This window comes from Crinia signifera, chromosome 8 (assembly GCF_055691185.1).
Source record: "Crinia signifera chromosome 8, ASM5569118v1, whole genome shotgun sequence".
NCBI classification, from domain to species: domain Eukaryota; kingdom Metazoa; phylum Chordata; class Amphibia; order Anura; family Myobatrachidae; genus Crinia; species Crinia signifera.
In genome coordinates this window covers 158,721,236-158,735,937 of record NC_139224.1, presented here as the reverse complement: position 1 = coordinate 158,735,937, position 14,702 = coordinate 158,721,236, and the positions used below count along the sequence as shown (strand labels likewise).

The window sequence follows — 14,702 nt, the reverse complement described above, 5'->3', positions numbered from 1 at the left end:
GGACGGTTTGGATGGCATGTAAAACACATCCGATTTGGCTCGGTTCCAACGGATCGGGCCAAGAAATCAGTGTATATAAGTGTATGGGCACCTTAACCCATTCCATGCCTCTGGTATGTTAATGGGCATCTGAATGGCAGTCCTGCATAGAGCAGCATTAGTTGGTAAAGTCGTCCAGTTAGGGGGCTGGCCTGCACTGCACATTATAATGGTTAGTTTGGTCTTAAACAGTATAGTTGAAGGTCCCATAAGGTCTAGAACAGGGGTAGCTTCAGTCCTCGAGAGCTACCAACAGTTCACGTTTTCCATGTCTCCTCACAGAATCACAAGTGAAGTATTGATCTCCACCTGCGGATCTTTTTTTAAATATGTCAGTCAGTAATGAGTGCACCTGTGAGGTGAGCTGGAAAACGTGAACTGTTGGTAGCTCTTGAGGACTGGAGTTGGCTACCCCTGCTCTAGAACTAGTGCTTTTATGGTGAGGACACAAATCTACACTAGTCTTTATTCTAGCATCCTGTATCTTTCAAAACCCATGCAGTTCCTCTTCCCTTGCCTGGGGTGTCAATTTCTGCTGTGTTTTTTTCTAGCACAGTGTGATATTTATTTCAGCACTGATATACAGACCAGACATGTGCTAGAAGCACCACAGCTGACGAGGACTTTAGAAAGCCTTTAAAAGATGCAGGGTGGTAGAATTGATACTGTACATGATCTAGTAATGACGGGATGTTTATTTTACTTGACGTTGTATTATTATTTGGTTTGGTGTAGAAACTGCTCTCCTCACTGCTTTCATGTTCCGCTGCTTCTTTCTTGTTTGCTCTGTACATTTCCACCCTTTCTCCGTTGAAGCCTTTCGAGAGCCTAGGTTACAGAGCGAGCCGCCAGTATTGGGCACAGACGTGTAATCAATCCTAGACCTGAGATCAAAGGCAAACTTGTACCCGCGACCTCATATTATGTAGGGAATTGAAATCTGTAATACCAATGAAAGGCAGACAAGGTGGCCTCTCGGGGTCATTCCTAAAGCTCATTGTCTCTCCTCGACCTCCATGGGGACAAGCATTCATTGGCTCTTACAACTATGGCGTCCTCCTACCGCATTCCATCACCGATGTCTGAGTGTACGGGATGGTCAGGGTCAAAGGCATCTTTCTTTTTAATTTGTTCGTTCTGTTTTTGGGTTCTTCAAGTCTCATAATTTTGTTTCTTTGACTAATTTCAAGTTGTTCATGTCTTTTTTCCCCTGCACCTCACTCCTCCCATCCCGTCCCCCCCCTCCCCCGCACCTCTCCCACCTTCCCCTGTGAACTCTTTCTGTATCACATGACTTATATGAGATTAAGTTGCTGTTTGTATAATTTTCTCTTAAGTTACATCTTTATTATATTTTTAGGACCCAGGGACCATCCTGATATTGTTGATTCATTTATGCAACTCCTGGCACAGGTGTGTTTTGGGTTTTATTTCATTCACTTTTCTTTCTCTCTCTCTCTATCTCTTCCTCCTTCGATTTCTTTCTTCCTTATTTGATTCAATTTGGCTTTATGTTCTTTCCCCCTTTTTTTCTGACTATGATTTCTTTTAGTTCCGTAGCCTTTCTCCATCCAAGTTTTGCACCTGTTCTTTCTTTGAGACAGCCGCATGGAAAGCAAAAGACGCAAAGCCGATGCGGTCTAGGTGTCCAAAGAGCTGGGACGGTTTAAATAGAGGGTGGTTAGAGATTGGGTCCATCACGGTCAGGTGGTTGCTCTCAGACCAGGCTGTAACAAACAATCTGCCTTTACCACCACGGGGCTGCTGGGTTGATTGTGGATCACCGTTCTGGCCGCTGATGTACAATACAGGCGCCCCACAGGTCATCATATTATCAATGTAAATGTCCTGTTGGTTAAGCGTTGTATTCCCTGCAGCAGCGACACCTCAGCCTTGACACCCGGATTGGTTGTTCGATCAGCGTAACGATGGATCATGGAGAAAAAAGATTGTTTCATTGTACATACAGAAATTATATTGTACAGTATTACATGCAATGATAATATTATGTTCTTCCATTTAAGGCTGAGTATCTCAACCTCAGTCCACTAGGTGCATTAACAGTCCAGGTCTTGTAGATGTCCATGCTTTGAGCACAGATGGTTACATCAAAATAACTGAGGTTCTAATTACTTCACTTGTGCTCAAATATGGCTATCCTTAAAACCTGCAGCTTTATTGTGCTTTGACCAAGGTTGGGAAACACCACGTTAAGAGATCAGAAACATTTTCTACCAAAATGACGGTCTATCGATGTCTTTAAAATGTGTCCAGGGATTTATAGAAGTGATAATAAGCCAATTATTGGAAAGAAAGGAACAGATTTATTAAGCTTGGTGAAGTGATAAAGTGGAAAGTGATAGTGCAGCAGCCAATGAGCTCCTGTCGTTTTTCAAACCCAGCCTATAACTTGATAGTTAGGAGCTGATTGGCTGAAGTGTTATTACCTTCCACTTTATCACTTCACCAGTATTAATACACCTGTCCCGGAGAACCCTGAGCTGACAATATAATATGAACATGGGGGACAGGGAAACCCATGGAAGCAGAAGTTCATGCAAGAGGGGGAGCATCATAGCTCCGCTGATGGTTTGGGTGCTGGTCTTTAATTTTGTGTTGGCACAAGGGTTCCATTGCTAGACCTAGTTTTGTTATCCTATAATACGGTTTATAAACAAACAAAGGGAGTAGTAGTTATCTAGTTTTTGTCTCTGGTTTTTGGTGTATTCTGAGCTTGACTGTGTATCCTATGATGTCATAACATGACGCCTCATGATATCATCGCCTACGTTCCTACATATAGCTGCGCTTTCTCATCGGAAAGTTACACATTAATACAAATGACATGACTGACAAATACGCTCTAGTAGATGGTAGTCTTCATCAACAGATTGGGATGGGGTCATTATTAAGGTCGACACGGGTAAGGTCGGAAAGTCCATACAAGCATTAGGTCAACAACGACACAATGACCCATACACAACCGATTTCATTGTTTCTGAGCTTAACTCTTCCCACGTGAATACCTTCTAGAATCACAGCTGAATATTCCTATCCTATAGGTAAGATTGTAAGTTACCACAAAACCCAGCGACACCGTACAGTCATCCGCATGAATACAAATCTTTGTGATAGGACGGAGGAGGAGGATGAAGCAGATTTGGGACGTGGGGGAGTTGTACCTTATATATAGGGTATATGCTAAGCGGTTATGATTGTGATATCCGTGCTGTGCAGGAAAGGTGCATACAGTATACTGTGGGGGCAATTTATCTTCATGATTCAATAACCAACCTATTTGTACACAATATCCCCATGACAACGGGCTACGTGCTCACACCGGTGATTCCTAGATATAGAATAAATATCTTAAAAGCTGATCTCACATTGGAGGAAGCGATTTTATGGCTTGAATCAAGAATCCTGAAACCGCGAAACATGCATCGCGAAGACGTGACCTGTTGCAAATGATCTGAGGAGAAATTGATTCAGGCCAGAAAATGCTGCCGCCGCTATGTGTGCAGGCGACATGAGTGTTTGTGTGTGGTCACTGCACCCATTAATGGAAGCAGAACTGTCTGTGTAGCATAAACGCGGTCACTGTGGTTCTGGAGAGAAACGCACCATCCTCCAACAGGAATCTGTCCAGCTTGTCCGCAGCAGCCTGGGGGCAGGTAAGTGACTGAAGTCGGGCGCCTGACAGTTTCCACAAGATGTGTTTATTCCTGTGTCTGTTACACTTCGCAGGCCCTGAAACGCAAGCCGTGCCTCTTCTTGTCCAGTGAGCTGGATGTGAAAGCGGTATTTCAGTGCGGTAAGGGGGCACATTCTTACAGCTGACTATGTACTTCCTGCTTAGTCATTTCAGAGAGCTATAAAGTAGTATATGGTAAATTAATTAGATCTGAACATTTAAATGCCGTGGCAGACTTTCTACATATCTGTTTCCTCCCATCAGTGCGTATCTGTGGTCATGTATGTATAGGGGACTGTGTTTATTACATCTGTGACGGTTGTATGATGTTAGTGCATTGTTTCTTGACACTGGTCTGGCTGCTCTATGGGCCTCCAGCTGGTGCGGGATAATGCATCATTAATAATTGCATTAATAAGGTGTATTACTGATAATCTGGCGTTATCAAAAGGGTATACGGTCGTATGACTGTCGACATCCATTGGATCAACGACTGAAGGTCAACAGGGGCCCAGGTCAACACCTCAGAAGGTCGACATGGTCTTAGTTGACTTAGGCATTAGGTCGACATGGACAAGGTCAACAGGCAAAAGGTTGACATGGGGTTTTTCACTTTTTTTCTGAGCCGACATGTGCCGACAGTCGGTATTTTACGCCCTACCGTCCACTAGGGTGTGGTGGGAGAATAAAATAGTGTGACGAGCGCAGCAAAGCACCGTGCCCGAAGCATTGTGAGCGTGGTGAGCCATTTGAGCGGACTCAATGCATCGATAGGGAGTCCATGTCAACGGTGTCAACATTCAGGACAAAAAAAAAAAAAACCACAAGTCAACCTTTTGACTGTGTACCTTGCCCATGTCGACATAATGTTTGCGTCGACCTAATGACCCTTTCGATCTAAGCCCATGTCACCCTTCTGAGGTGTCGACCTAGGCCATGTCGACCCTATGACTCATACCCGTCAAAAGCCATGCCCCATGCTCTTTGAATAATAGATCTGCCCTCAGATCTGCCCTCCTGTGTCTGGGCAGCGATAGGCTGTATCTATCTATCTGTCAGGTAATAAAAAGAAATTCATCCTTCCCACCTGTGACAGGCTCCTGTTTAGACTTCGCTGTCAGTATCGCGCAGTTTTGCTCTGTGACCCTTTCAGTCTAAGACACCTCAATGTCACAGAACAGCAGCGCGCTTTGAAAATACATTTGTGTGAAACCTCATCTGCCTTTCACACTGACAGCTGGGACCAGATCTATGCCTTGAATCTTAGTGCTTTGTCATCTCACAGCTTTTACTGATGGGTTTGGTTCTTATTACGGCCAAAGAGCAGTTTGTTAAGGTGCCCGTAAACCGGGGCGATTCCACTGTGATGTTGGCTCTTTTCATCCTATTCTGGCAAGAAATCAGATGAAAGTGTCAAAATCACACGTGTTTGACCTCAGGTCCGATGCGTGAAGATTGCACGGGCTGCACTATAGATATGTCGCATCGCCAGGCTTGGCTGGGATCGCATACAATATATCGTGTGCAAAAGGACTGTATGGGGGAAATTTACTAAAATGTGTATTTTACTTCACATGTGACGTTGCTCTGGGCAACCAATCAGATCCTGTCTACTATCTTCTAAAGGGTAAATAAATAAGAAGTAGATTTGATTGGTTGCCCATAGCAACATCACATGTGAAGTAAAATACCCATCTTAATAAATTTCCCCCTATTTGGGGTATCATATGCAATCCTTCCGCTGGGTGGTTTAAGGGAAATCGCATGCAGTCCCAGTGTATGGCCACCTTTTATGTTAATGCAGCAGTTGTTTATTCAGTGATTGATTGGTTGAATCTCTTGTATTTAATGCAGGTGTGCTCTCTTTAAAGTTCCCAGAGCCAACGACTGTCAAGTCCAGCTGTGGGTTTTTTGTGAGTATATGCGCTTGTCTACACAAAGGACCTTATTGTGGTCCGTTCGCAGCGGCTGCTCGTTTGCACGGGGACTGATTTTATGTGTATGTGCACTCGCAGCTGCATTTTTGTGTCTGTGCATACGCCAGGTGCATGCGGCCACGCAGCCTGTTTGCTTTGATTAGAACAGCCTGTTTGCTGGGTGCACGTACCCAAGATTGCGGGCATGCGACGGCGGATATTCGCACCTATGAGTATGCCCAGCGTTTCATGGGCGTTTCCATGAAAATGCTGGACGTTCCTATGGAAATCGCCCGGTGCCAGGGAAGGGCAGCTGACATCACCGGATGTCAGCTGCCCGTTCACTTCCTGCTGAATGTCCAGGCACATCTAAGGTTAGCTGACAGTAACCTTAGATGTGCGTGGGCCTTCCACATCATTCGATGGTCGGCGGCCATCGAACGATGTGGGTGTTAACCCCCCACAGCCTGCGAATGGATGTTTATGAAAATTCCATGTAATCTATGTCTGACGCATTCTATGTGCTGAGACCTAACTGTCACACCGGATATTACATTGTGCTGAATCATTCCATAGACTGACACCTTCTCCAGTCTGTCTGGCAGCATCTATGAAATGACTGGTGCTTTAACAGGTGTTCTCTATTCAGCGGATCTTACATTTACGTAACCTGGTGTAAAGACCATGACTGGAAAATAAAAAATCCATCCTTAAGTGTTAGGTTCTACCTACCACCATAATATATTCTTAGGCTTGATGGAAATTTCTCAAACTCCTTTTTAAGTTTTATGATGATGTAAAATTGGAGATTATAATCAAGTAGGCCGCCATAAGCATAACATTATGTGAATCCTATGGCAAGGCGCTAACTGTCTGTGCTTATGGGGTCTCTATGATCCACCAAAGCGTTAATTGTTTGAGAACTGTTTTATCACAGATGGAGTTTTTACCGCGATGCGGAGAACTTGCTCCTATAGGACAAGTGATTCACCAGGACGGAAAGCTGCTTCTCCAAGGTACACTGGAGGTGAGACTACAATTCTGCTGTCGGTATTCTCGTGCGTGTTTCATGAGACTGGTGCCATACTGTATGTGCAGTATGTTGTGTAGTTTGGCACACATGGCGCTCAGCAATGGCTGTAGGAAAGCACAATGTTCAGAGGGAGCTATTTGCCCTGATGCGTGAGAAACTTTTGGGTTACCATTGGAACTCCACAGTTACCTGTTTAAGTATATGCCGCTCGTGTATCACAAAAGAATGTCCACCCTTACTCGGAATAGGTTTTTTATGCATTGCCATGTAAAAGGACTAGCAGACCTTTGAAAACATTCAGGAACCTCCTGTTCCTATTGCCAGTAGATAGATTCTATTTAAATTTAAACTAGAATGTTGAAAGATTCTGAGGATGAGGCTAAAGGCGGAGAAACGCGTAAAGTATCAGCCCTCTGTTTACAGTGCACCGTCAGGTGGTTTTCAATTACATTACGCTCACAGTTCCGCACTTCTGCCATTTCTACTGCCATCGCCTAGTTTGATGACTATACCTGGACTATTTTGTCACCCATGGAGGTTACTTCTTACATGCACCTTTTTCATTTTGTATCCAATCATATGGGAATGTCGCAGAGCCCCTCTGTTCCCCATGTTACAAGATGCTTATTACCAGCAAAAGATCAATTAAAAATCTTCTTTTCTTTACATCCCACCCTCATTCAGGTGTCATACTTGGCATCGGTGCCCCTTCCCGTTTAGCGTTGTATGTACCCAGCACCTATGTCTGTCTCTCTGCAGGGAATCGGTGGGCAGGCGTCACGCAATTTGATGGAGCCCTTTGCAGATATCCTTTTCTCGCTGAATAAAAACTGCTTTTCCTACCTGGTGGTCTGGCTGAAGGAGGCGATGCAGGAGGACGGCTTCCCGTCCCCACGCGTGACGCAAGAGCAGAAAGATAACTTTGCACAGCACATCCTGCGGTGAGTGACCTTAAACATTGGATTACAATGATCTCATTAGCGGGGGCCTACACACCGCTGAGCGATCTGTGTCAGCGCTGGGTGCTGAGCGATCTGTCAGGGCCAGTGTTCTCCGGTGGGAACACTGGCCCTGGCCGGTGATGTAATAGATTTTATCCAGCATGCAGGATCTTAATTGGGGGGATATGGCTATGGCCCCCACACACGGAGCGATGTAGTGAGATCTCTTACAAAATTCCCTGAAATCGCCCCCTATGTAGGTCCCATAAGGCCTGAATTTACTAAAGCTTCGGAAAGTGAAAAGTTGGTATGTTGCCCATAGCAACCAATCGGATATAATTTAGTTGCTATGGACAACATCCCCTCATTTCACTGTCGGAAGCTTTAGTAAATGTACCTCCTAGCTACAAAGTAGTCATGATAAATGTGGCACTAGCCGGTATGTTCCTTGTGTGATATCGGCAGCGTGTTCCTTTGAACTCCCTGGCAAATGATATTGAGTGTACACACAGTACGATATCCTTCAGTGACGTCAGCTGACCCCCGCTAACATCATTGGGGGGGGGGGGGTTGTTGACGTGCGCGTATGTTAACGATATTGAGCATAGACACGATTATTGTTAAAATGGTATCGCTTAGAAGGGCTAAAATAAACGAGATCTCTTTAAAAATAGTCCAGCGTGAATGGGGTGACGGTACGCTAATCCTAATCCGTAATATTCCATTGCAGAGAGCGTGTGAACAAACGACGGATAAGAGACATGGTGAAGGAATTCACGCTGCTGTGTCGCGGATTACATGGGACAGAGTACACCGCCGAGTACTAATAGAGAAGTGGGTATCAGCTGGCGCTCACGCCTGCAAATCTAAGCCACTCCGCTCTGCCGCCACCTGTCCACATTCGGAGCTGTTGCTGTGTCCCCACCCATCTTTGAGAGAGAACGGTCTGGAGCCTCTCTACCTTTTGTCTGCCTGTTGCGCCCGGAGCTTCGGGGGTCTGGACGGAGATGAAAGCATTTGGAAAGTACTTGGAAAGTACAGATGCTGATCAAACTTCCATGAAAGACTCGCACGATGCAACAGTGCAGAGGACACATCGAACACCGGATTGTGTGGCTGAATACAAACAATTGCTGCTTGTAGGAATATGTACAGCGATCACTTGTTACTTCCGCTCTGACTTTTATTGCCGGAGAGCATGTCTGTAGATTTTAAGACACTGAACGGGTGCAATGTGTGCTGTTCTCGGAGAGTCGTCGAACCTCCAGGATACAGAAGAAAGGGGCAATGGTTTTACATTTCCTCTCTGTGTCTGAACCCAGGGATTACCATTTACAAATGTTTCTCATTACACAAGAGAACTGCAGACGCATGCGGCACTAACCACTATTAAACCAGCCTCTTATGTTCGTTCCGCCCATGGAACCCTGGGAAACATCTGGTCTGGTGTCTCCCCAGGGCAGCGATAGCTGGCTGACAAAAAAGCTGCTTGTATATTTTAGAGAAGAACTCCAACCAATTGTACATGTCCAGGGTCAATGCACCCGTCAGAACCTGGGTATATGACCTTCGCGGTTTGGCTAGTCTCTGTCCTACTGTTACAGCTAAGCATGTGGCTACCAGTACATTTACACCACAATGGAGACTAATGATCTTGGTGAAGTCCACAATAAAGAGGTTGTTTATGTTTTTGTAATAACCTTGTCCGAAGCAGTTCTTCTAGTCAGCTGTTTTTGCCTTCCCTGACTATTACATGCGCTATGCTAGAGCACATCCAATTTTTGGCCAGATAAATGGATTTTACAATCTATCTGACTTTGCCCACACATTACAGATTTATTTCAGTGATCGGCAGATTTTTCCATCTAAAGATTGCATCTTCATATCTGGAAATTGCCCAATCGATTGTCATTTCAGCTGTTCATAATGTAAATAGATGAAGAAGACGAATTGGGAACGCCCACACATATAAAAAAGATCCGCAGATAATACCAGATTATTAAGCATGTTTAAAAATCTGATTAAGCAATCGATTGGCGATTTTGATTGGGATTGCCAAAAGGGGGAGCCCACACATCTAAAATAAAGGGCCCCATACATCAGCAATTTATTGTGACAATTTTCAGATATGGAGATGATTGCCACAATTAATTTTAGATGTGTGGGCTCCCCCTTTTGGCAATCCCAATCACAATCGCCAATCGATTGCTTAATCAGGTTTTTAAACATGTTTAATAATCTGGTATTATCTGCAGATCTTTTTTATATGTGTGGGCATTCCCAATTCGTCTTCTTCATCTATTTACATTATGAACAGCAATCGATTGGGCAATTTCCAGATATGAAGATGCAATCTTTAGATGGAAAAATCTGCCGATCACTGAAATAAATCTGTAATGTGTGGGCAAAGTCAGATAGATTGTAAAATCCATTTATCTGGCCAAAAAAACCCCTGTATCTGGAAATCCATAAATTGTGATTGCTGATGTATAGGGCCCATTAATTGTGGCAATCATCTCCATATCTGAAAATTGTCACAATTAATTGCTGATGTATGGGGCCTTTAAAGGTGGCCATACATCTACAGATCGATTGTGATATTGGGCTGGTTGGATCAAAAACCTGTTAATGGAGGAGTGACAGTTTTTGGCAGTTTTCCCGCATTTCAAAGCAAATGGTCAACTGTCATCTGCTCTCATCCATTACCAGGATTTTGTTTTAAACCAGCCCAATCTGACAATCGATCTGTAGATGTATGACCAGCATGACTCTAAAGGTGGCCATACACATTCAGATTTATCTTCAGATCTGGCTGCTTGGAACAAAAACATGGTTAAGGATGAGAGCAAAGGACAGTTGGCCATTTGCTTGGAAATGCTGGAAAACTGACAAACTGTCACTCATCCATAACCATGTTTTTGTTCCGACCAGCCAGATCTGAAGATAAATCTTACTAGTGTATGGGCACCTTTAAATACTACTACAGTACCTTTCAGAGTAATTTACTGAGGCCTGTTGATAAAGATGGCATGTTCTTGCAGAGGTCCATGACCAATATTTAAGTGCAATTTATGTAGTAACATATGGTCTGCAGGTTATTGGTACAGGGTATAGTGCGTCACTGGGTTGGCATCCCATGGTGGGTATATAGAAGACCTGCAGCACTTTCCAATTTTGGGCCCTATGTTTGGCTCGCTTATAGAGGCTTTCGTCCAGTGCTTATGGAATGCTGGAACTAAGCTTTCGGTTTCTGTAATAAATAGAAGATCTCGTTGACTAGCACAGGGGCTTGCTCCAGATTTGGGGAGTGGGACATATGCTGCCTGTTCTAATGCCTTTTGGTTTAGCTATTATTCTATACAGTGCACTGTGTGAAGGGAACAGTGGTGTATCATTCACAGTTATCCATCAGCTACCAGTTCTGTAGGGGAAGTAGCCATGTACAGTATGACGAACGCCACTGAAGACTTGGGCATCTGCGCAGATGAGTACGGGGACACTCCCCCTCCTACGCGGCTGTAAGGTCCCCTTCACCCTGGCTTGTTTCAAATAAAAACAAATTAAGTTATATATAATTAAATATTTTTATGGTATTCTTACTTGCTAAAATAAACACTGTGCCCCTCGAAAATAAAGATGAAACCCTATTTATAATTTGCTTTTTTAAATGCACAAACTGGCAACTGCAGTCAATGGGGTCGATTCTATTAGTGGCGAAGGGAGCGTGGTGCCGTGTAACACGTTTAAACGCCAGCAACGGCACCTGAATTCACCCGATCTCGCACTCTTCGCTGGGCCGAATTTGCCTATGGATCTGCAAGAGCTTTTAGGCGAATTCTGTCCCCATAAAGTATGCCCGATGCCGTGATGATTCACACTTTCGAATCATCCGCATCTAATGGAATCGACCCCAATTTTTTTTACAAGATGCGCCAGGCGGTAAGAGCCTAAAGTACTGATGCTGGATCAATTATGGTCCTGAGGCCTCAGATTCACTAACTTGCATATGAATAAAGAATTATCGGGATTCCTATGAGAAACACTTATTCTAGTGCAGCGGTTCACAAACTGTGGGTCCTGGCCTTCTCAGCATGGGGTTGCGACTCCATGTTGCTGACCATCAGGCTGATGACTTTATCTCAGTCAGTGATTCAAGGAGTCTGAAAAATCTGTTGAATTGTCTGTTATTGTAGACTCCTCCCATCACTGTGCCTCCACAATGCTGCCATGTATGTGCTGTCTGCTGACTACATGTGTGATGTGATGGGTTATGGTATATTAGACTCCTCCCATCATTCTGTGCCTCCACAATGCTGCCATGTATGTGCTGTCTGCTGACTATACATGTGATGTGATGGGTTATGGTATATTAGACTCCTCCCATCACTGTGCCTCCACAATGCTGCCATGTATGTGCTGCCTGCTGACTATACATGTGATGTGATGGGTTATGGTATATCAGACTCCTCCCATCACTCTGTGCCTCCACAATGCTGCCATGTATGTGCTGTCTGCTGACTACACGTGTGATGTGAGGCAGGGGCGGGCTGGGCCGGGGGGCAGAGTGCCATATGCCCCCCGGGCCGCTTACCCACCCACTGGCTGCGGGCCGTGCTGCGGCTGGATCAGCTTCTCCAGCCCTCCTGCACTGGCCGCGGCTTACAGAACACGGCCGCGGCTACAGGAAAATGGCCGCCGGCCCCCTGCACTGAGGACATGTTCTCAGTGCTGGAGGCCGGCGGCCATTTTCCTGTAGCCGCGGCCGTGTTCTGGAAGCCGCGGCCAGCGCAGGAGGGCTGGAGAAGCTGATCCAGCCGCAGCACGGCCCGCAGCTAGCGAGTGGGTAAGCGCTCTCCCCCCCCCCCCTCCCTCACCCCAGCATATGTGTTTCTGTCACTGTGGGGGCATATCTGGCACTGTGTGGGGGCATATCTGGCACTGTGTGGGGGCATATCTGGCACTGTGTGGGGGCATATCTGGCACTGTGTGGGGGCATATGTGTATCTGGCACTGTGGGGGGCATATCTGGCACTGTGGGGGCATATATGTATTTGGCACTGTGGGGGCATATGTGTATCTGGCACAGTGGGGCATATGTGTATTTGGCACTGTGGGGGCATATGTGTATCTGGCACTGTGGGGGCATATGTGTATTTGGCACTGTGGGGGCATATGTGTATCTGGCACTGTGGGGCATATGTGTATTTGGCACTGTGGGGGCATATCTGGCACTGTGGGGGCATATGTGTATCTGGCACTGTGGGGGCATATGTGTATCTGGCACTGTGGGGACATATGTGTATCTGGCACTGTGGGGGCATATGTGTCTGGCACTGTGGGGGCATATGTGTATTTGGCACTGTGGGGGCATATGTGTCTCTGGCACTGTGGGGGCATATGTGTCTCTGGCACTGTGGGGGCATATCTGGCACTGTGGGGGCATATGTGTCTTTGGCACTGTGGGGGAATATGTGTCTCTGGCACTGTGGGGGCATATGTGTCTCTGGCACTGTGGGGGCATATCTGGCACTGTGGGGGCATATGTGTCTTTGGCACTGTGGGGGAATATGTGTCTCTGGCACTGTGGGGGCATATGTGTCTCTGGCACTGTGGGGGCATATGTGTCTCTGGCACTCTGGGGGCATATCTGGCACTGTGGAGGAATATGCGTATTTAGGCACTGTGGCAGAATATCTGGCACTGTGGCAGCATTTGTGTCTGGCACTGTGGGGGCATATGTGTATTTGGTACTGTGGCGGAATATCTTGCACTGTGGGGGCATATCTGGCACTGTGGACATCACAATGTGCGGTGTAATGGGCATCATGGTATGGGGCGTAATGGACATTACGGTGTGGGGAGCATTGGGTAATTGCCATCACAGTATGGGGTGTAATGGGCATCAAGGTGTGCAGCATAATGTGTAATTAGCATCACAGTGTGCGGTGTATTGAGTAATTAGCATCGCAGTGTTGGGCGTAATGTGTAACTGGCATCATGGTGTTCAGCATAATGTGTAATTGGCATTACGGCATGTGGCTTTATGTGTAATGGGTATTACAAGGTTCGCTAAAATGTGCAATCTGCAGGTACACAATACAATCATGGTACAGGCAACGCCCCTTATGATAGGCCACGCCCCTAATTTTTCGGCGCGCAAAAGCATTCCTTCCGACGGTGACTTGGCTGATTATGGGCCAGTGCTCTGGACTTGCCCCCTAGGCTAAAAGTTGCCAGCCAGCCCCTGATGTGAGGGGTTATAGTATATTAGACTCCTCCCATCACTCTGTGCCTCCACAATGCTGCCATGTATGTGCTGTCTGCTGACTACACGTGTGATGTGAGGGGTTATAGTATATTAGACTCCTCCCATCACTCTGTGCCTCCACAATGCTGCCATGTATGTGCTGTCTGCTGACTACACGTGTGATGTGAGGGGTTATAGTATATTAGACTCCTCCCATCACTCTGTGCCTCCACAATGCTGCCATGTATGTGCTGTCTGCTGACTATACATGTGATGTGATGGGTTATGGTATATCAGACTCCTCCCATCACTCTGTGCCTCCACAATGCTGCCATGTATGTGCTGTCTGCTGACTACACGTGTGATGTGAGGGGTTATAGTATATTAGACTCCTCCCATCACTCTGTGCCTCCACAATGCTGCCATGTATGTGCTGTCTGCTGACTACACATGTGATGTGATGGGATATGGTTTATCAGACTCCTCCCATCACTTTTGTGCCTCCACAATGCTGCCATGTTTGTGCTGTCTGCTGACTACACATGTGATGTGATGGGTTATGGTATATTAGACTCCTCCCATCACTCTGTGCCTCCACAATGCTGCCATGTATGTGCTGTCTGCTGACTACACATGTGATGGGATGGGTTATGGTATATTAGACTCCTCCCATCACTTTGTGCCTCCACAATGCTGCCATGTATGTGCTGTCTGCTGACTACACATGTGATGTGATGGGTTATGGTATATTAGACTCCTCCCATCACTCTGTGCCTCTACAATGCTGCCATATATATGCAGCCTGCTGACTACACATGTAGTCACATGTGAT

The 14,702-nt window shown here is 45.9% G+C and overlaps 1 protein-coding gene across 4 annotated transcripts in view; it reads left to right on the top strand.

The window, feature by feature from the left end:
• Positions 1–9,419, top strand: part of LOC146026685 (importin-13-like) — a 234,710-nt gene extending 225,291 nt beyond the window's left edge. For 3 of the 4 annotated variants that reach the window (XM_083157538.1, XM_083157537.1, XM_083157536.1), the window contains 6 exons: positions 1,400–1,452; positions 3,787–3,853; positions 5,588–5,646; positions 6,587–6,676; positions 7,442–7,623; positions 8,354–9,419. In XM_083157538.1, the coding sequence (XP_083013664.1) occupies positions 1,400–1,452; positions 3,787–3,853; positions 5,588–5,646; positions 6,587–6,676; positions 7,442–7,623; positions 8,354–8,450 (548 nt within the window). In that variant the 3' untranslated portion in view covers positions 8,451–9,419. Of the gene's footprint in view, positions 1–1,399; positions 1,453–3,786; positions 3,854–5,587; positions 5,647–6,586; positions 6,677–7,441; positions 7,624–8,353 lie in introns of those variants that run through there. The other variant, XR_014454519.1, reaches the window with a different exon arrangement.
• The last annotated feature ends 5,283 nt before the right edge of the window (positions 9,420–14,702 follow it).